General features: G+C 41.4%; 1 protein-coding gene across 2 annotated transcripts; it reads left to right on the top strand.

The window, feature by feature from the left end:
- Positions 1-223: 223 nt before the first annotated feature.
- On the top strand, positions 224-19,761 carry LOC116594183 (OX-2 membrane glycoprotein-like). Of its 2 annotated transcripts, XM_032349235.1 has the most exons (6): positions 224-374; positions 4,114-4,195; positions 7,311-7,631; positions 9,977-10,249; positions 12,394-12,501; positions 17,683-19,761. In XM_032349235.1, the coding sequence occupies exons 1-5, from the start codon at positions 363-365 to the stop codon at positions 12,498-12,500; spliced, it is 795 nt and encodes a 264-aa protein (XP_032205126.1). In that variant the 5' UTR covers positions 224-362; the 3' UTR covers position 12,501; positions 17,683-19,761. The 2 variants fall into 2 exon arrangements, with proteins under 2 accessions (XP_032205126.1, XP_032205135.1); XM_032349244.1 differs by lacking the exon at positions 4,114-4,195 and having other exon boundaries at positions 225-374.
- Positions 19,762-20,890: the final 1,129 nt, after the last annotated feature.

Below are 20,890 nucleotides of genomic sequence, written 5' to 3'. Positions count from 1 at the left end.
TTTGTTCTTTTTCGGTTTCACTACCTCCTGTTATTTCACACCTGCTTGACGTTGCGAGTTGCGGGTCCTGAGTGCTAAAGCCCAACGGATGACTCCTCACCTCCCCCGTATTCCTTCTGTCCTTGAAATTAAAATGGGAAAAGTGTATCCCCCACCCCACAGAGCTTTCTCACTTTCACCAACCGTCCCCTCGAGAACTGGAAACGTTCTCTGGGGGATTTAGCTGGAAACTTTCTGCTTGGAGGCTCGTATCAGGGCGGAGACTGGCCCGCCTCCCTGAGCCAGAGACGCTCCGCGCGTCGCGGTGAGATCCCCCGGGCTTTCCAGCTGAAGCCGGCAATCGCGCGCGGCCCGGAGCGACGATGGGGAGGCCGGTGAGCGGGGCCGGGCGTGGAACCAGGGCGCAGGGCGGGGGATGTCGCGCCGGCCCCGGGGACGGCGGCGGGCTCCGCGCGTCCGGCTGCGGCTGGCCCGGGACTGGTTCGGCGCTGGCCTCGGGGCCGGCGCTCTCCCCGCGACGCTTAGCCTTGCGGAGAAGAGGACTTCGCCTCGAGGAGGGTGGTTCCCAGGCTGGTCCTGGAGTCCCGGTACTCGGTGCCAGTTTTCCAGGAAGGATGCTGCCAGTCGGGGGCTTCGGCGACGGAGACGCTTCTCTCGAGATCACGGCGGTCCTCCGAGGGGAACTGGGCCGGGAGGCGCGCGCGGGCGGCCGGCGGGTCCTCTGGGCAGGCTGGCGGCTGGGCTCCCAGGCTCCGGCTCGGACGCAGGAAAGCACACCCTGCTGTACTCTGTCCCAAGAAAGGGAAGGCTGCTTTGGCTCCGTGTTGGCACACAAAGCTGGGGTGGGCGCTGCAGAATTCAGGGCTCGCTCTCTGCCGGAGAGCTCTCTCCCTCCCGGATGCACCGGCCTCTTTTCTCCATCCTTCGGTCCTTTGCCTTGTGAGCCAGAAAGGGCCAGATAAATCAGGGTTAAACCCCAGAGTATCCAAGAGAGACAGACATTTTGTTTATTCCGGATCTGAATGAGCAGATTTTTATTTACATTGGGATAATTGAAAAGAATATTAACAATACAAAATTAAAATCCAAATACAAGTAATACCTCAAGGTATTTTTTTTTCTATATATGATTTATTGGCAAGACAGCACGGCCAGTCATTTCAGTATCTTTCTTAACAAAGGAGAATGGTGGCCTGGGAGCGCGTGTTTACTCCGCGCACTGGGTACTGCTAATCTTCACAACCGTCCTTCAGAGGAGGAATGGTTATGTGATTTTGCAAATAAGAAAACAAACAGAGAGGTTAATTTTCACAAGTCCATGCAACTACACGTGGTGGGAGCAGATCTACACCTAGAAACTCAGGGGAAAGAGGCATGGATAGGAGCAGTTGGCTGCCAGAGGGAAGCTGTCAGGTAAGACAGGTCTCTGGGAACCCTGGCCCTCTTGGCAAGGGGTAGAAGTGGATTTGTCCATTTTCATTTTATACTCTCTGTGTGTGATTTGATTAGTGGATTTTTTTTTTTAAGTTACCGAACATGTTTTGGGATTTACTGTACCTTAGGCACTGTATTAGTCGTTTACATGCTTAATTCTCATAGTAATCCAATGTAATGACAACGATTTTATTTAGTGCTTACTCCTATCAGTCACTATTCTGGGAGCATTGCATGTGTTAACTTGCTTAGTCTTTTTAACAGAAGGGTCGGTGCTGTTATTTTTGACTGCATTTTGGGGGAGGTAAAGCCATTTGTCCTGGCTCACACATCTGGTATTTGTGTTAACCCCAACTCGTCAGTCAGCTAGAATAATTGTGTATATATTTAATAACAAGGCTTTCCTTCTAATTCCCTTGCCTCAGTAATTGTTTTTTCCCTTCTTCAACATTCTTGGCTCCCATCTCACACACTGTGGTGTGTGTCGACTTTATGTCTTATCCTAAAACACAGATTTTCACTCTGAGAGCCAATCCATTCTGTATTCCTCATCCTCTTTGCTAGAATTTGGGTTTTCATGTGTGGGAGAGGCATACGGTTAAAAAAAAAAAATGGTGTGGAAGTAGAGTGCCAAAGAAGACTTAAGTTTTGGAAGCAAAGGTGTTGAGACAGCAAGAGTCTAAGCATTTGAGTTTTAAAAGCGTCAACATTGGAAAACCAAGGACATAACATTTTTCCAGAAAACGCAGGGGATGGGGGAACCAGCATTCCTGACCCTAGGGTTTGTATTTGCTAGGCTGGGAGAGCAAAGAGGGCCTGACACAAGCTTGTGTTCTGAAAAGGCAGGCTTGTACCTGATCCCTGTGAGTGGGGAGGGAGTTCAGGAGCGTGATAACTAGAACTTACAGGGAGGTGCTGAAATCTTAAGAACAGAGAACACCTGTGCCTTGCTTATCTGGGGCAAACTGTGGAGAGAGACCAGTCTCCTCATCGCGACAAGGCAAGAGTAAAACAGAGATGGACAGATCCATGGGAGTCCAGGCAGAGAGCCTTCAGAATTTCCATTTGCCCCATATAGGGAGAACCCAGGGGCATGGAATCTGGAGAATGAAAGAGAATGAGAGAAGGCACTTGCTTTTTTTTTTTTTTTTTAAGATTTTATTTATTTATCAGAGAGAGAGGGCGAGAGAGCAAGCATAGGCAGACAGAATGGCAGGCAGAGGCAGAGGGAGAAGCAGGCTCCCTGCCGAGCAAGGAGCCCGATGCGGGACTCAATCCCAGGACGCTGGGATCATGACCTGAGCCGAAGGCAGCTGCTTAACCAAATGAGCCACCCAGGCATCCCGAGAAGGCACTTTTTAAGCACAAGGTTTAATTGCACAAATCTTGATGACCATGATGACCGAAGGGCAACCCATCCATCTTAGAGAATGCTATAGTAGATAGATTGTGACAAAGGACTAGTAACTCTGTCCCATGACTAGGCATTGTGTGAGCCTCCAGGAATGGAGATGCAATGCCAAAGATTGGGACAGTAGTAAAGCGCGGGGGTGGCAGGGGCAATAATTGACAGAGATGATGTGATACTGACTGCAAGGAAGTCTCTACCTCTAGTTGGAATGGCAACATGAAATAGCAACGAAATTCAAGTAAAGATAAATACAGAGAAACCTACATTTCTTACACATCTCTAGTATAGAAGAATGTGTGTGGGGGAAACGACATTTCTCGCCTGTACCCTTCTGAACACACACATGTAGATCAAGTGAAAGGATCCATAGGGTTACTGTAGAGAGAAGTTCATCTGCCTACATCCCACCCTCTCATTTTATAATAAAATGATACCCAGAATAACATTCAATTAAATGTCATCATGTAAAAATGCCAAGGATTTCTGCCTGGACAGATGAAAACAAAACAATGAAGAAAAAAAAAAAAACAAAGACACTACATTTTTGTTGTTTTTTAAGATTTATTTATTGATTTGAGAGACAGCACACACCCACAAATGGGAGAGGGAGAGGAAGAGGGAGAGAGAGAGAGCATCTCAAGCAGATTCTGCCCTGAATTCAGAGCTGGTGGTGAGGTTGGATCCAGGGACCCGGAGATCACGAGCTGAGCCAAAACCAAGAGTTGGACACTTAACCAATTGTGCCCCTCAGGTGCCTCTGGATATTACTGTTTTTTAAAAGGTACGGTTCATCTAAAACTTGTAGTATTTTCAGGGACATCTTCTTCAGCAAACTTCAAGGCAGTCGTATCTTTCTGAAAAGTGGTTCCAACCCCTGAGTTACCGTCTTTGATATTAACGGATGTGGATTATTTGGGAAATGGATGCTGTCCAGCGTGTGTCATCTCTGTGTTTTTTGTGTGTATCTCCGGCAGTCTGTTTTCCCCGCCCATCCTACATCTTTGAGACCTTGCTCTTGACAGTGGTGGTTTTGAGAGCGAGGCCTCAAAGTGCTAAAGGTTGCCATAATGCAGGAGCCATATTGCTGCTGAGCACGCTCTTTTATTTCTTCCATCTGTAGTCTCTGGTTCTGCATCCACAAAACCAATGTTATCTGGTGGTTAAAATGTTAGCTGCAGCATTCCCTGAGGTGGCCATGGGATTGAAGCTTCCTTAGCTTTTTGTCCACATGCAAATGCCCATGTCTTTGCTTTGCTTTCTGTCTTCAGGTGTTCAGGAGGTCCTTCTGTCGTCTGTCTGCCTACAGATTGATTTGGTTCTTTGCAGCAGTGATGCCATGCAGGGCGAAAGGTAAAAAGATACCCAGTTCCCCTGCATGGGGTCCAGGGAGCACAATTTCTGGAGGGAAGACATCTGGCTAGTGTTGTTTGTGCTGTGCTAGTTCGTTTGTCTGCATGAATTATTTAAACATGTAATTTGCTTGGAGGAATGGGAGTGTTTCTTTCTGCTTTCCACATTTTTGGTTTCGAAATGGAAAAAGGCTTTGCATATTTAGAAACTATTTCTAAGGATAAAACCAGACATGAAGAAATTCTTTCTAAATTAAGATGTTTTTCACCTATCAAAACAAATGAGTTCTAAATGTTATTTAAATATAATTTCCTATGTTTATAAAGATATGGAAACACTTTGGGAGTCTGAATGAATATACCCTTTGTAGAAGGTAATCTGGTAGTAAGCTTTTAAACTGGGCATACCCCTCCTTTGCAGAAGACTGTGGAAAATAATGAAATTATTACATAGGTTCACAGTCTATATAAAGTCTATATAAAGCATATGCCTGTGCTGTCCACTTATTCGTTGAGTTCCCTACTTGTGCCAGACCTTTCTCCTCTGTTCCATGGGAAAGCATCCCCTCACTTCGCTGACCTTCTGTCACCTTCCAGGTGCTGCTGCTTTCTAATCAGCCTTCACAGTTGGAGACAGGGCAGGCTTCTCACCATCCATAGCACAGGCTTTACCAATGGACCAGAGGGTCTTTAAATGGCATTCCATAGAAGCATCAAAGAATTGTAGACTTTCCATTAAATTATTTCTTCCATAGTCAAATACAAAAATCACCTAAGAGGTTGAAACTCTAATGGGTTTCTCTTCTACTCTCCATTCTAAAAGCAGCAATTTCTTCAAATCTCTTCTCTGCAAAATCTCAACAAACTTTCAGAAAACCCCAACAACAGGTATAGCCTCCAGAAGTTATCACATCTACCAAGAGTGTACATCCCTAAAACAGTACTTCTACAGTACTCCTGGGTTCCAATTTGTGTCTGTTGCTATACCTACCTTGTCATCCTTACCTTAACATTTTTGAAGGGCCACTGAGAGGATAGTGCTTTTTTTTTTTTTTTTAGCTAATTATGCTAGCCAACATGTTCTCTCTGTTACTCATTTAAAAAAAACAACACAGATTTTGGTGTTTTTTTATTAGGTCTACATGTTGTCTACCATTTCATTAATTTGTGCTTTTATCCATATTAATTCACTTGTTTTTAATCTTTTGGGGGCCTGGGATGTTTGGATAAATGTGTGTACTCATTTTTCAATCTCTCTTATTTCCTAGTGAAGTTAGGATTAAATATTTCCTTCTGAAAATGACTTTATCAATTTCTATGGACTTTAATACATTCTAGTCTCCTTGTTATTTATGGTAATTGATTAGTCTTGCTATGATTTCTGGTGTAATTAGAGTTGAAAGAAGTATGTAAATTTCTTGTTTATTGCATTGTGATCAGTGTGCAAGATCATAGGGTAGGAGGTTTTTTTTGCATCCTGTTTCAAGTTCAGTTTGGGGGAATGTTTGTAAAGATTGTGTGTTCTCTTTGGGTAAAAGTTTATAAATACATACTTATATATACATACACATATAATTTTTATATGTCATGATTTATATATAAATATTCACTTCAAAACTTTTCATCCTTATATTTGACTTTTTTGTTTTATCTATATTTTTCAATTTATGGAAGTGAAAATTCTGAGAAAACTATGGAAAATTATTTTTGTGGATTTAAAATTTTTCTTTTCAGTTCTATGGTTTTTTATATGTTTCATTTATGTTGTTAGGCACAGAAAGGTTTGTTTGTGTGTTTAAGGATTTATTTTATTTATTTGAGAGAGAGAGAGAGAGAGAGAGAATGTGGGGGGTAAGAAGGGGAGAGAGAGAGAGAATCTCAAGCAGAGTTCTTGCTGAGTGCAGAGCCTGACCTGGAGCTCAATCCCTGAGATCATGACATGAGCTGAAATCAAAAGTTGGATGCTTAACCAACTGGGCCAAGCAGGCGCCCCAACATAAAGCTTCTTTTATCATTTTGGAGAATACATTTTTGTCCCTCACAGTGTTTTTGTCTCCCATTCTTCCTTTTCCCTTCTAGTAAGTCTCAAAGTTCTGATGCTGAAACATTCCGGGTCTTTGAATTTTCTGTGCCACATTCTGGAAGAATCCCATGACCTGTGTTTCCTACTTAGCTAGTTTACCCTTCAGTGATGTCCGTTCTGCTAAGTCAGCCAAATTGTTAAGATTTTGCATTTGTCATTTTCTACAACTCTGATTTCTACTATTTACAATGCTGGCTTCTTTTTACATTTAAGATATCACATTTATTCATGTCAAAGTGTTTATTGATTTATTATTCATTTGGCATGAGTTCCTGGGTTTGTAGAGTTTCTTCTTCTCTCATTGTGTCAGCTTTCTCAGATGTCTGCCTAGTTGCTATTATATGAAGATTTCCCTCTGAATCATCTATCATATCAATATGAGTAGCCAGCACTGTAAGGGGAAGAAGTTACTGTCATGCCTTATATTCTGCATGGCATTAAGTAAAAATGTGGGAATGCGTAGATCATTATTTGGTTGTCAAAGCCTTCTGGTACTATATAGCCTTCTGAAACACCGTCTGGTATATTTTTCTAACTTCAGTCCCTATATTCACACTGCTTCCTGGAGGCAGACCCTGCTGTTGCTGCCCCTTCTTTGTAGGGCGTGCATGTGGATGGAATGTATAGGGTAGCTACATCTTCTTCACTTAAACGGATCACTCTGCCAATTGTCCATTGGCCCTTCCTTGCTTCTGTACCTCTAGGCATGAACATTCTTGGTGATGCTTCTATTCTCTCTGGCAAATTTTATCTCCAACCTCATTTTCATACTTTCAGCTTACAGGGATTCATTGAGGCATTTCTGTCAGAAGGGTTTGCTTTCTTGTTTTTTTACTCTGTTACTCTGAAAGTAAACATATTTGAACTTATATTTCTCTAGCAATATCAGGGATGTGGGTAAATATTTTCTTTGCATTTTTCTCTATCTTTTCTATGTTTAACTTTGAACATGCATTTTTTAATCAGAAACATGTGAATTTTTATGTATTAACTTTTAAAATATAAATGTTCTTTTATGATTCCATGATAAAAGTGGTGACTCAAAATGAAAAAAGGCCACTGAACACACCTGCTTCCTTAAGATGCTCTCTGCAAAATTCGGAGGAAGTCTTGATTGTGACATGGCAGAAAATCAAGCCTGTTAGCCCAGAAAACATGGTCACCTTCAGCAAGAACCATGGGGTTGTGGTCCAGCCCGCCTATAAGGACAAGATAAACATCACCGAGCTGGAACTCAAGAACTCAACCATCACGTTCTGGAATGCCACCCTGGAGGATGAAGGGTGTTACAAGTGCCTCTTCAATACTTTTGGTTCTGGGAAGATCTCAGGAATAGCCTGCCTCACCCTCTCTGGTGAGAATCTCTGGGAATACATTGTCTCTGGCTAGAAATGTTATTTTCAAGAATGTTTGGAACATGGTGGTAGTGCCTAGTTTTTCAGGGTGCTAAGCTCAGAAAGTTTCATGAGAAGACGCTTAGCCTTTCATGTCTGCTATAACTGTGGTTATTGTTATTTGGAAAGCTCACGGGGCTACCCTGAATCTCTGGCTGGAGTTATCTTTGCTCTGAGGAATGGTGTTGTCAGCAAGCGTAAATCAAGGACCATGGTGGGGATAACGGGTTCTTCATAAGTAGTGATATGATTCAGACCTGGCTTTGCCATTAACAGTCATGTGACCCTGGGAGCGTCCCATCCACTCTCTGAACCAGAGTTTATCTATCTGCACAGTAAGTACATAATCAATCATCTGTAGGGTCGTTAAAGCTCTAACAGTTTTGGATCTAAGGACAGAGCCAGATTGGGCCTCGCCAGAGCCAGTCATTGTGGTCCCTCTCATTTTGTTCCAACACATTCTCTCGGGTTTGGTGAGGGGACGTTCCACAGAGACCCTTCATACCTGATGTCGACTAGGTATTTAACTGGATAACAAGCACTCTTTTAAACCCAAGAGGCTTAGTTTGACATAATTCTTTTCCTTTTAACTGACACATAGTTGAGATCAAGAATTGAGAAGTAGCAGTAAGGGTAACTTTGGAGCGTGGCACACTTGGACCTAGTTTTAGAAGGGAAAAGAGTAGTTCAGACAGGGTTATCAGGAACGTTAAAGTGAGAGGCTGAGCACACCAAGAATACTGGACACGGAGTAAGAGGAGGATAAGTAAACGAAGGCAAGGGGAGAGGTATGGCAACAGCAAAAAAAAAAAAAAGGTTTCCTTCACTTATTTCGCCGATAATGAGTACTCTCTGCATGATCTTATGCCAGGTTTTCTTCTTGACTCTATTTCTTTTGTTTTCTTTCTCTCTTTGTCTCTTTGTCTCCCTTTTTCCCTCCTCCCCCTCCCTCCAATCTTCCCTCCTTCTTTCCTATTCTTTCTTCCTCCTCCCTTTTCTTCTTTTGTCATTTTTTCTCATTTCTGTTACTTCTTCTTTTCTTCTTTCTCCTTTTTTTTACCATCTCTTTTCTATCCTCCTTCACTCATAAACTTTTATATATATATATATTTGTTGTTGTTTGTTTGTTTTGTTACCAGAAAACTATACTCCCCTGAGTCTTGCGGATAGTAACCCTGTTCTTTTCCACACGGATCCTTTCCAGCCACACCCTATAGCTTCCCTCTGGAGCTTCCTTTGATGCTCCAGAGAACCCTGCCACCCAGTCTCACCATGTCTCACCACGTCAACCACACTCCTCTTCCTTCAATTTTATCTGTCTTCCCCTACTGCCCATTGACTTTAGTAATCTGAGTGTTCTTTGGAAGAAGCCACAGTCCTGTGGCCCCATATCCTCTAGCCCACTGCCCCCCCCCATCTCTTGAACCTCTAAACACAGACCAGGCTTTCCTTTAGCTAGTGGCCTTTAATTATCTTGTAGGCTCCAGAGCAACCACAGGAAAGCCATCCTGTGTTTGCTCAGCTGAGATAAACTGTGTATTCAAAGTACACAATGAAAACGAATTCATGGGTCAAGGGACTTTTTCAAAAGGAACACGGTAAAAGCTGGACTAACATAATATGCTTTTCTTGTAAGCTAGTCATTTTCTCTTAATTCCATCAGGTGATCTCCAAGGTCCTTTCAACTGTCATTCTGCGATTTTCTTGTTATCAGCAGTGAATTTCCAATTTACATTTTCTGCAGATACTCCAAGCAGGGTCTTTCCAAGTCTCCTCCACACATATCATTCCCTGCTCCAGCTCCAAGCAGAGAAAAGCCATCTCTAAGCAGCAGCCCCTCTGTGGGCTCTCAGGTCTGAAACCGCCCTGGGGCTTCTGAGAGGTCAGCCTCCCTCTTTGGCAGTGCTGACAGGTGACCTCTGTCAGACTGTGAGAGGGACACCCAGAAGAAGCCAGAGATGCTGCATTGCCTATGGAAGAGGAGAACAGAATAATTAGGTTCTGGACTATGTGGGAAAGAGGATCCTCTCCACCCGTTCAGCTAATTCCCCTACAGACAAACTGCAGAGAGGATTTTTCTTGCTCCAGGTTTGTCCTAGGCCAGTTTCTATCCTGCCGACTGGAGGATTAGACACAGAACAAACTGAGGAGCCCCAGTTTGGGTCAGGTGCACCACATCTCACCTCTTGAGCCCCCAGTGTCTTTCTGTAAAGATCTTCTTCCATCCTCTGAAGAGAATGTGGTGCTTAACTGATGGCAGACCATCTTTCTTTCTTTGTTTCTTTTTTTTTTTTTTTTGTCCCAGTACAGCCCACAGTGTTCCTTCACTATAAATTCTTCGAAGACCACCTGAATATCACTTGCTCTGCCAATGCCCGCCCAGCCCCTGTGATCTCCTGGAAGGTGTCTGGGTCAGGGATTGACAACAGTACTGAGGTTCTCTCCCACCCCAATGGGACCACATCTGTCACGAGCGTCCTCCAGGTCAAAGACCCCAAGAGTCAGGTGGGGAAGGAGGTGGTCTGCCAGGTGCTTCACCTGGGGAACGTGACCAGCGTCACGCAAACTTTGGATAAAGGTAAGAGAAGGCTGTGGGTGGATCCGTGTCCATAAAACTGGCAAGTGGTGAATGTTCTACGGAGCCTCTTGGCCGCTTAGCCAAGGAGTTCATAAGGGAGAGAATGGAGTGAGTGGGGAAAGAAAAAGAGAGTTGAGAAAACAAGTAAAGCCAGTTTTACTTTGGTAACTGTGGTATGTTGCCCACATACCACATGCATTTGCTGAGATCCATCTGTGTTTTTTTTTTTTTTTTTCTTTCCGCATGCCGCTAACGTCCGTTGGGTGCCAGGTTTGGGACTGTTGAAACATGACAGTAAGCAGGACTTTGTCTCTTTGCTCAGAAAGTTTCGATTCTACTAGGAATATCCAGTGGGCAATGATAAAACTGTGTGAAATGCTTCCGTTGGAAAGCCACGGTGCACTCCGGTTCACCCTGGGAGGACTGAGTGGGGAGGAGGGGATCAGCTCGGTCTGGAGGCATCAGGAAGATTTCCTGCAAGAGGTGCCATCTGGGAGGAGGGCTCTGCATCATTTACACTGTGGAAGAGGGGCCACAGATCTTTTAAGAAAGGGGTCGATCTGAGAATGTTTTCCTCACCCCTTTGAAACAAACTGCCTCCTGAGCAAGGCCCTTTTTTGCTTTCTTGTGTTTCTCTCTCTAAGCTTCTCGCTCTGGACCTCACGGACACGAGAAGGGAGGCTTGTGGGTGGGAGATTAAAGGAGTGGCAGTTTTAGGCACTTTGGGAATAGCCACAATTTTCTTTCTCTGTGTGGCTTTGAAGCACCAGTCATAAGCTTCCTACAAAGGTACTGATGCTTTTTTCTTCAAGGAGAATTTTTTTTTTGAAGATTTTATTTATTCATTTGAGACAGAGAGATAGAGACAGAAAGAGCATGAGCAGGTGGAGAGGGAGAAGGAAAGGGAGAAGCAGACTCCCCGCTGAGCAGGGAGCATGGTGTGGGGCTCCATGCCGGGATGCTGGATCATGACCTGAGCCAAAGGCAGATGCTTAATCATCTGAGTCACTCAGGCGCCCCTTTCAGGGAGCATTTTAAGCACTAAAGCTTGGGAAAAAACTTTCCCCTAGACAGGATGTGGTGGCCTCTGGGGAGCATTTTCGGTAGTCATTTTTGGGGTCCTTGAAAAAAACGGACTAATCAAAATGTCAACATTTAAGTAAATTTGGGCAAAAGATTTGTGGTCTTAGATCTGGACATTTGTAAGATATCTTCATTTTCAGCCAAGGCAGAGGGTAAATTTCTGAAGAATTTCTTGTTCTGAAGAACAAGAAGCTGAAAAGGAACATGTCTTGTCCAAGAATGCTAAAACTGACTTACGTTATTTATAATATTTATATGTCATTTGTGTAACATTTGTTTACTCCACAAACATTTACTGAAAGTCATCCATGCTTCAAGCATTTATCATGCATTGTAACTATGGAAGTTAGATGCATCTCTGTCTGAACAGGTTCAGTTGAATTAGGTAATGTGACAAATCCCCTACAGAAGGATGGGGAAGACGCTGGGAACTATGGAATCAGGAAGCTCTTTCCCTGCTGTAATATTGTGGAGTGACATTGAGGAGCCTTTGGAAAGAGAATTAATAACAAAGACATAGATGAGAAGAGATACAATAAAAACATTGAGATGAGTCACTCTTGGGGTTGGAATCATGAAATTCATGATTTTTTTTTTCCCTTTATATTTCTCTGTATTTTCTGCAACTTCTTCAGTAAATACATTATTTTAATGGGCTGTGACCTCTGGCCAAGCTTTGGTTCTCCCCCTTACTAGGCTGATTTGGGGGCTTATTTAGCTTCTCTGAGCTGCAGTTTTTATTCTGTTGTTGTTGTTTTTATATGTGAGATGATGATAATAATACTTAACTCTTGGGTTGTTTTGAGGATTAAATGAAATAATACATTCAAAGCTCTTAGGGGATAGTAACCACAGAAAATATGTGGTTAGATTATTATTAACTTAATGTTATTGAAATAATATGAAAACATGAATGGAGACCTCAATAGGTATATATTTGAAGATAATTTTCATTGAAAGCTCCACTCTAGGAAAAACTTCACGATTGCTTGACTGCTTTTTGCCTCAACAGTTTCTGCTTATGACTTTGTTTCTTCTTTCTCTCCCTTCACCATCTATAGGCTTTTGGTTTTCAGTTCCGCTCTTGTTAAGCATTGTTTCCTTGGTAATTCTCCTGGTTTTAATTTCTATCTTATTATACTGGAAACGTCATCGGAACCAAGACTGAGGTAAGTTATCACAGGAAGTACAAAGAAGGAAACAAATGATTTTTTAATAGCACTGTGGGGGGCACAGGAAGATGTAAATAAAGGCTGGCAACCGTGTGTTCTGCTTGTTGTTGCTGGTGTTTTAGAAGACTTTGGGGTTCATTTTCATGCAGTTGGACATTAAACTGCATATTTCTGCTTTCGTTTGCTAAGATCATTTAATGGCTAATTATTTGTAAGTTAAGAGTAAGGGTTGTTGAGAGCAAATGTGGAAAATATTTGTCTGATCACTGTAGAGTCAGCTGATAGCAACACCAGAGGAAAAAATTCTCAGTACCCATGCTGTATTCTTCTGTCAGTTAATGGGAAAGATAATCTCTTTTCCTTTTACAGCGCTCCCCAGGCCAGCTACTTCTTGTAAGAGACTCTGAAATTTTCCAGTATACTCACCAATTAAGTAGTATTTTCTCTGCTATACTCTAACTATGTGTCAAACACTAGAGGCAGCATACAGGTGACCTAGACTTATAACTAGGTCATGTTATTCTATCCTTATAGACTATAAATTTTTCTCTGTCCCTACAACAGCTCTCACAATGTCTTATGTATATTAAGTGCTCAATAAACTTTCATTAAGAAAGTGAATGAATCATTGGATGGTTGGATGGATGGGTGGGTGGACAGATGGATGGATGGATAGATTCTCAAAGTGAGGTTTTCAATTCTCATTTTCTTATTTTATTTTATTTATTTATTTTTGAAGATTTTATTTATTTATTTGACAGACAGAGATCACAAGTAGGCAGAGAGGCAGGCAGAGAGAGAGGAGGAAGCAGGCTCCCTGCCGAGCAGACAGCCTGATGCGGGGCTCGATCCCAGGACTGTGGGATCATGACCTGAGCCGAAGGCAGAGGCTTTAACCCACTGAGCCACCCAGGCGCCCTCTTTTTCTTATTTTAACTTCAGTACCTCATAAAAGCTGAGTCTAAAATCTTGGGAGATATTATAAAATGAGATGCTATAAAACAAGAGGAGTCAGCTAGAGAGAGAGAAATATTTTTTTGTTTGTTTGTTTTCGGGAGGCAGTGCGTAAGTTATTAAAGTTAATGCAAAGCTTCAGTTTATGGTATGTGTGATGGGGATTTCCAAGGGTTAAAAGGCTGATAAGGTAGTAGTTTTTTCCATCTCAGATGATCTATCCATCCATCCATCTGTCCACCCACCCATCCATCCAACCATCCAATGATTCATTCACTTTCTTAATGAAAGTTTATTGAGCACTTAATATACATAAGACATTGTGAGAGCTGTTGTAGGGACAGAGAAAAATTTATAGTCTATAAGGATAGAATAACATGACCTAGTTATAAGTCTAGGTCACCTGTATGCTGCCTCTAGTGTTTGACACATAGTTAGAGTATAGCAGAGAAAATACTACTTAATTGGTGAGTATACTGGAAAATTTCAGTTTTTTCCATCTCAGATAGGGAAGGAAAAAACTGTGTTTTTTTTTTTTTAATTTTTTGGTCTGAGAAACTTCTTTTTTTTTTTTTTAAGATTTTATTTATTTATTTGACAGCAAGAGAGAAACAGCGAGAGCAGGAACACGAGGAAGGGGAGTGGGAGAGGAAAAGCAGGTTTCCTGCCGAGCAGGGAGCCCGATGTGGGGCTCCATCCCAGGAACCCCGTATCACAACCTGAGTGGAAGGCAGACGCTTAACGACTGAGCCATCCAGGAGCCCTAAACTGTTGTTCTTTTTAAAAGTTAAATCATAAGCTCATGTTGTAGGTTTTTCAGACACTTAATTTTGCCTTATGTAAACTACCAGATTAATCCTTGTGATTTTACAAGAATAGCAACACATCTTCAGTGTCAATGACCCCTTTGCAAAAGTAGATAAGAGAAACTGTTCTGTGGGAAAAGGAGATTACAGATCAGATAATTTTATGCATATAAACATAGGCCCATAGAATTCATTAGTGCTCTGCAGAATGTCAAAGGCAGAAGGCTCTTTGGTTTTACTTTACCCCAAAACATCATTTTTCCCATTAGGACTTGAAGCCAGAGAGGGAAATTGACTTCCTTCCCTAAGATCACACAGCTAGTTAACGACAGGCTTAGGGCTAGAACCCTGGCTTGGTCAGCTGACCTCTGCCAGAATGTTCTTCCAGCTCTGATGTCCTGGAGTCCTGACTTGAAAGGCACTATTGGGTTGCATGTATTTTAGCCCTTGTTTGCTGTTACTGCTATATTCTTTTGGAAAGTGTGAGGAAAGAAGTATGAAGTGTTCAAATTCATCTTAAAAAGTCCCTGTTGGACAAGAATCTTATAATACAATCATTTAAGCCCAAGGTAAATTCCACTAGAATGGGGCACTTGCAAAATCATGGTCCTTTGTTCATTAAGTAGGTCTTGGGTTTTCTGGAAAACACTATTGTTCAATGTTTTTTTCCAGTTCCTGAAACAAGGGGAGTAAACTTAACTTTGTTTCCGAACTTTTTCTCATTTATGAAAATAAACACCTGAACATCTGTAGAAGCTTGCAAGCACTGGGATTGCCGTTTACGGATGATGCCTTCATGACATATGACCAAATCAGTTAACTACATTCAATGTTCTGTGTCACATTTTGGGTGACTGAATTTTTTTGCTGGTTTCAAATATTTTAACAGCCAGATCATTTGGTCCCATTTACTTAAATAGCTAGTAAAACTAAGTGTCGATTATGCTGGAGACTTAAACACTCAAGACCAAAACTGAAGTTATACAAAAAGTTGGGAGAAAGAGAAGAAAACCATAGAAGATGTTGACACTTTAAATTTCTTTTAAAAATTCTGATTATCAGGGCACCTGGGTGGCTCAGTGGGTTAAAGCTTCTGCCTTCAGCTCGGGTCGTGATCCGGGGTCCTGGGATCGAGCCCCGTGTCGGGCTCTCTGCTCAGCAGCGAGCCTGCTTCTCCCTCTCTCTCTGCCTGTCTCTCTGCCTACTTGTGATCTCTCTCTGTCAAATAAAGAAATAAAATCTTGAAAAAAAATTCTGACTATCAATTTGTGACAAAAGCGAATGGACTTACTACATTTGCTTCTCTTTCCTTGCCCTTACTTTGGGTTTTCTCTTTTTTTCTTCTCTTTTTCTTTCCATCCTCCTAAACACCTAATGCTTTTGGATGGGCAGGGAAAGAAACATGATCAGTCAAAGATGACACTCAGTTCCTGAACCCAGTGACTGGAGCAATGGTGATGTGTTTAAAGATAAAGAAGTGAAAAGGGGGAACTGAATGTGTGTGAGCGTGTGGGTGCTTGTGTCCAAGGTTCATGCAGAGAGAAAGAGGAGATGAGGGATGAATTAACTCTTGAACTCACTGAATGTGAGTAGAAAAGAATCCTCTCTAGGAAGCTGCTCAGTGGTAAGATGAATCTAGTTAAGTAAGGTTTGGCTCTGTTACATAAGGAAGTACGGCAATAGCAAAGTCTATATTAGATCAAAATCACTTATTCTTTGCACACAAAGCACAAGCAGATGCATAGTTTTGGGATAGAGGCATGATCTCTAATGATGAGGTTATTTTTGTAGAAAAAGTAGACTCTCTTTTTCTTGAGATCCTCTTTAATGCCAAAAAGAATGGTGTTCTTTTCACCAGTAAAGGTGCACTCTGGAGGAAGGTATGATGACTTAGAGGCATTTTTCTCTTTGTAGCATTCCTGATGGGATCACTGCAGTTACTTCCCATGAGACTACAGCAGTAAGATAATAGGTTGAAATGTTTTCAAAGAACATCCTCTTTTCTTTCTGTTTTGTGAATCCACTGCTTTATTACTAAAATAGAAAGTGAAAAAATAAAATAAAATTTCCTAGGGAAATTTTCTCCCATTTTATAACAGTTCTTGCTACTAAAGCCATGTTGATGTCATAAATTTGCCCCTTCCACATACAATGAAATTAAATTTGGGCTTGAGAATAACCTTTTATTTCTCATTAGTCAACCCAGCAATGATTACATGCTTCCCAGAAACTAACCTCACTTTGGGGCAGATCTTAATAGACAGATAATCACCTCGGTCTTTGAAATTTTTGTCTTGAGTACTAGTTTTCTTTTGTTTGTTTGAGCCGAGGCAGAATTGTCAAACAATAGAAAATTTAGACATTCTTATGAAGTGCGTATGCCAAATTTCACTTTTTCTTCAAGTACTATATCAAATAACAGAAATGCCCAATGAACAATATAATGAAATTAGTGACCAGTTAGGACAATACAAAGAGTATTTGCTTCTAAAATAATAAGAATCTTTGCATTGTATATAAACTGTACTTATGTCTGTCTCCCTGAGGCAGGCTGCATGAATGGTAGCCAACATCCTGCTGCAGTTTCCTCATAGCTCTAAGCAGAAGAAATGAGGTGTTTTAATGAGAAAAATGTGAGGCAATCTTTATTGAACTGCTTAGGTCAAAAATGCTGGGAGAAATCTTGCATTCCAACATATTTTTCTACAAGAGTTTACCCTTGAAAAGGGGCGGAAGCCATCCATCATATCAAAATGTCATGACCAGTTGACAGAGTTACTCGCCAGCAGTACCTTCAGTCTCGACCTTCTTGCCCACGCTGTTCTGTTTTTTACCACAGACAGCAGACACTGGAATTTTTGGCAGGTTTTAAGTATTCGAGTTTCTGGTAGAGAAAACTGTACTTATTTACTTAAGATTACACAAAGAATGAGAGGTAGCACCAAGATAAAATCCCAGATCTTTTCATGCCTTTTCAGCTTAGGTACTGGAAACCTGGTAGCCCAGGAAAAGCCCCTGGAAGGTCTACTTTGTGACCATTTCCAGCCCAAAGTCCCGTGAGTTAGTATCCAGAGAACAAAGCTCAAGGTCTTATAAATAAAATACATGTCGATTATTTGGAATTCTTTGACTTTCTTTCTCTTTTTTTAACTTTTTTTTTAAACTTTCTTTTTTTTTTTTTTTTTAACTTTTAGTCCTAATAGTCTTAAGTGATTCTGCAAGACATTATTTCTTAGAATTACTTATGTCCCTTGGAAAGAGTCATGGTCTCCCCACTTCACATTGGGTCAGAAATGTCCTTATCTTTGCCAATGAAATATGCACAGGTGTATTCTATTCTTACTGATCCTTCTTCAAATATGTTAGGATAGACATTATAAATGTTTGAAGTTAATACCTTGATCTTTCTTTTATCCAGAGCCGTAGAGGAATCACACAGAACCCTGAAAAGTTACGCCCTGGTCTACTTGAATCTGACTCAGGAGGAAGGCAGGAGGAAACGGATGGTTCTCTGAGGGACAGAAAGAGCAGAAGAGGTAGGGGTAAAAAGACCTAAGAATTTCAAGATTTTCTACTGCCATCTAAGCTACCCAGTGGTTGTGGGAGTTCTAAAAGGAAGTCGTTTTACCTCTCAAGTCTGTTGTAGGACTTGATTTTGTGAAGCAATGAAGTATTGTGCTATTGAATGGAGACTGGACTTTGAATCAGTAGCCACAACTCAGAGGCTGACTCTGGCTCCATCGAAGGGCAACCCTCTGTTCATCACTTTATCTCAATGAGCATCCGCACCTGCATCTAGAAAATTAGGAAGTTGGATGAGATAGTTTGCCATTCTGCTCTAAAAACTGATGTAATTCCAGGGAAAAAAAGGAATCAAGAAATGAAGAAGAGAAAGGAGAACACGGGAAGGTGTTAAGGACCAAAGAACTTTTCTGAGATGACCTTTCACCTTTCTGTTGCTGTTTGATCTCTTCCATATAGTTCTTAGGTCCACAAGTGTGTTTCCTCCTCATGTGGTGGTGGTAGTTCTCTACCTGCTCACTGCTCTGTTAGTAAGTGATCTTTCCAGAACCCTTGGTTTCACTGCTGTCCTTCATGCCCTTCTGTGACTGACGTTTAGCACAATGAATATGAGACTGAATTCACAGCAAAGTAACATTGGCAACCTTAACTTTGCTTATCTACTTGTATAGAAGAATAAGTATTATTAGCCCAGCAGCTCACATTTAAAAAAAAAAAAAATTCCTGTCCCATTTGACTTATAACAGGATCCAGTTGTATACCAATCATTGTGAATTCAAAAGGAAATATATGATAAAATAAAAAGAGGCATTTAGGAAGTTTCAAATTCAGTTCAAAGTCAATTCAAATGCTTCTCTTTCCTGGCTTCTTTTCCCGTGCATTAACTTCTCACAACAGTAGAGAAGGTGCGTAGGGGTTTACAAATCCCTTTGTTTTAAATATATTGTTCTAACTAGTGGAACATTTTTGAACTCTTAAAAATCACAAGACCAAATTAGTGACATTTGCAGTGCCCTTTGCTTTCTTGTCTCTGCTCAGTGACCTAAGAACTAAAGTATATGTTGTTTTCACTATTGAATTGGGTATTTGTATATTTAGTAAGCTTTTCATATGTTATTTAATTCTGTATTATTTCTTAGATTTGTATTAAGATACTGGATGATTTAAAGTGTCAAATCTAAGTGTTTTGTTCATGACACTCTTTTGGAAAATGGGGACATTAATGATAATCTTTAGATTTTCTCTCCGTGTGGGAAAGCCTCCCCTCCCCTCTCTTACCCACTAGAAGATGCCAGTAACGTTTCTGATTCATCACAAAGTAACAAATCAGATAGGTCACAAATCCTGATCTAGCCAGTGGAAGCTCCATCAAGTTGATAACTGTGTCCTTTGGATGTGACCTCATCAATGTGAGAGCACTTCCTCATATATGCTCTTTTGGTTTTGTTTTAGGTATCAACTTTGCAAACTGATTAGCTTGCTACAGTTCTGAATATAATCGGAGCTACCACCCTGCCCTGTATCTCAATGGTCAGATCAGGCAGGATAACTAAAGCAGCAATTCTCAAAAATTTAGGATGTGTTTAAAAACATTATTGAGGATCCTCAAGAGCTTTCTTGTAAAGAGAAGTGTTTGCTGATACTTACCACATTTGAAATTCGTGCTTATAAATTTTAAAAACAAAAATATATATGCATGCATTCTATTAGCCATCAGAATGACATCAACATTACGCATCCCATAGTTTCTGGGAAGTTCCACATCATGACTATGGGAGAATGAGCGTGAAAAAGGCAAATGATGTAGCGGCGTGATGATGCCAGGTTTCGGCTTTTGTGGACCCCCTGAAATGGTCAATGGACAATAGTAAAGACTGCTTGTTTAAAGAGTATGCAAAGGAGGAGACCACCTTTTGAGAAGATTTCATGTCTTTCCCAAAGAAACTCTTTATTAAACAGATATATTTATAATGCCTAAGCATTCCATTATTTCATCATAACTTAATGCAGAGAGCCCTAGGACTAATCCTTCTTCATCACTAATACAGGAATACCTCAGAGATATTGTGGGTTTGGTTCCAGACCTCTGCAAAAAAGCAAATATCACAATAAAACAAGTCGGATGCATTTCTTGGTTTACCAGTGCATATAAAAGTTAATGTTGACAGTATATTGCAGTCTGTTAAGGTTACATTAATGTTATGTCTAAAAGAAACTATGTGCACACCTTACTTTAAAAATACTTTATTGCTGGGGCACCTGGGTGGCTCAGCAGGTTAAGCCTCTGCCTTCGGCTCAGGTCATGATCTCAGGGTCCTGGGATTGAGCCCCGCATTGAGCTCTCTGCTCAGTAGGGAGCCTGCTTTCCCCTCTCTCTCTGCCTGCCTCTCTGCCTACCTGTGACCCCTATCTGTCAAATAAATAAGAATAAAATCTTAAAAAAATACTTTATTGCTAAAAATGCTAACCATCATCTGAACTTTCAGCAAATCAAAGCCACTGATCACAGACCACCTAAAAAATAGAATAGTAATGAAAAAGTTTGGAAAGTTGCAAGAATTACCAACATGTGACACAGAGACGTACACTGAGCAAATGTTTTTGGAAAAATGTCACCGATAGACTTGCTTGAGGCAGGGTTGCCACAAACCTGCAATGTGTAAAACACGGTGTCTGTGAGGTGTGATAAAACAAGGTACACTTGTAATTCAATTAAATTGGCTTATGAAATGGCTTATCAGTTACCTTGGAGGATATTGAGAGAGTTGGACTTAGAGTAATAGGTTGTGATGGACAAGACCTGGGAGGGTCATAGCCAGTGAAGGCAGAAGGAGGAAGGAGTGACCCGAACTCTGTCCAAGAAAGCGGATGCATGGGAAACACATTTCTTGCCCTGTGACTCCTGCCCCCTCACCCCTGGGAGGAGCTCATCAACTCCTCCATGCTTATTCTGAATGTTCCAGCGAAGGGTGCTTGTTCTAAATTTGTGAATTGGAAAGAGGCAGCTTGGGCTTTGCATGTTTATGTAGGACTGGGAAAGTTGTAAACATTCGAGTCACTTAGAATAATTCAATCACATATTTCTGTTGCTGGTAAAAATTTAG

The sequence above is a fragment of the Mustela erminea genome, chromosome 1, assembly GCF_009829155.1.
Source record: "Mustela erminea isolate mMusErm1 chromosome 1, mMusErm1.Pri, whole genome shotgun sequence".
NCBI lineage: Eukaryota > Metazoa > Chordata > Mammalia > Carnivora > Mustelidae > Mustela > Mustela erminea.
This window is presented reverse-complemented; position numbering and strand designations above follow the sequence as displayed.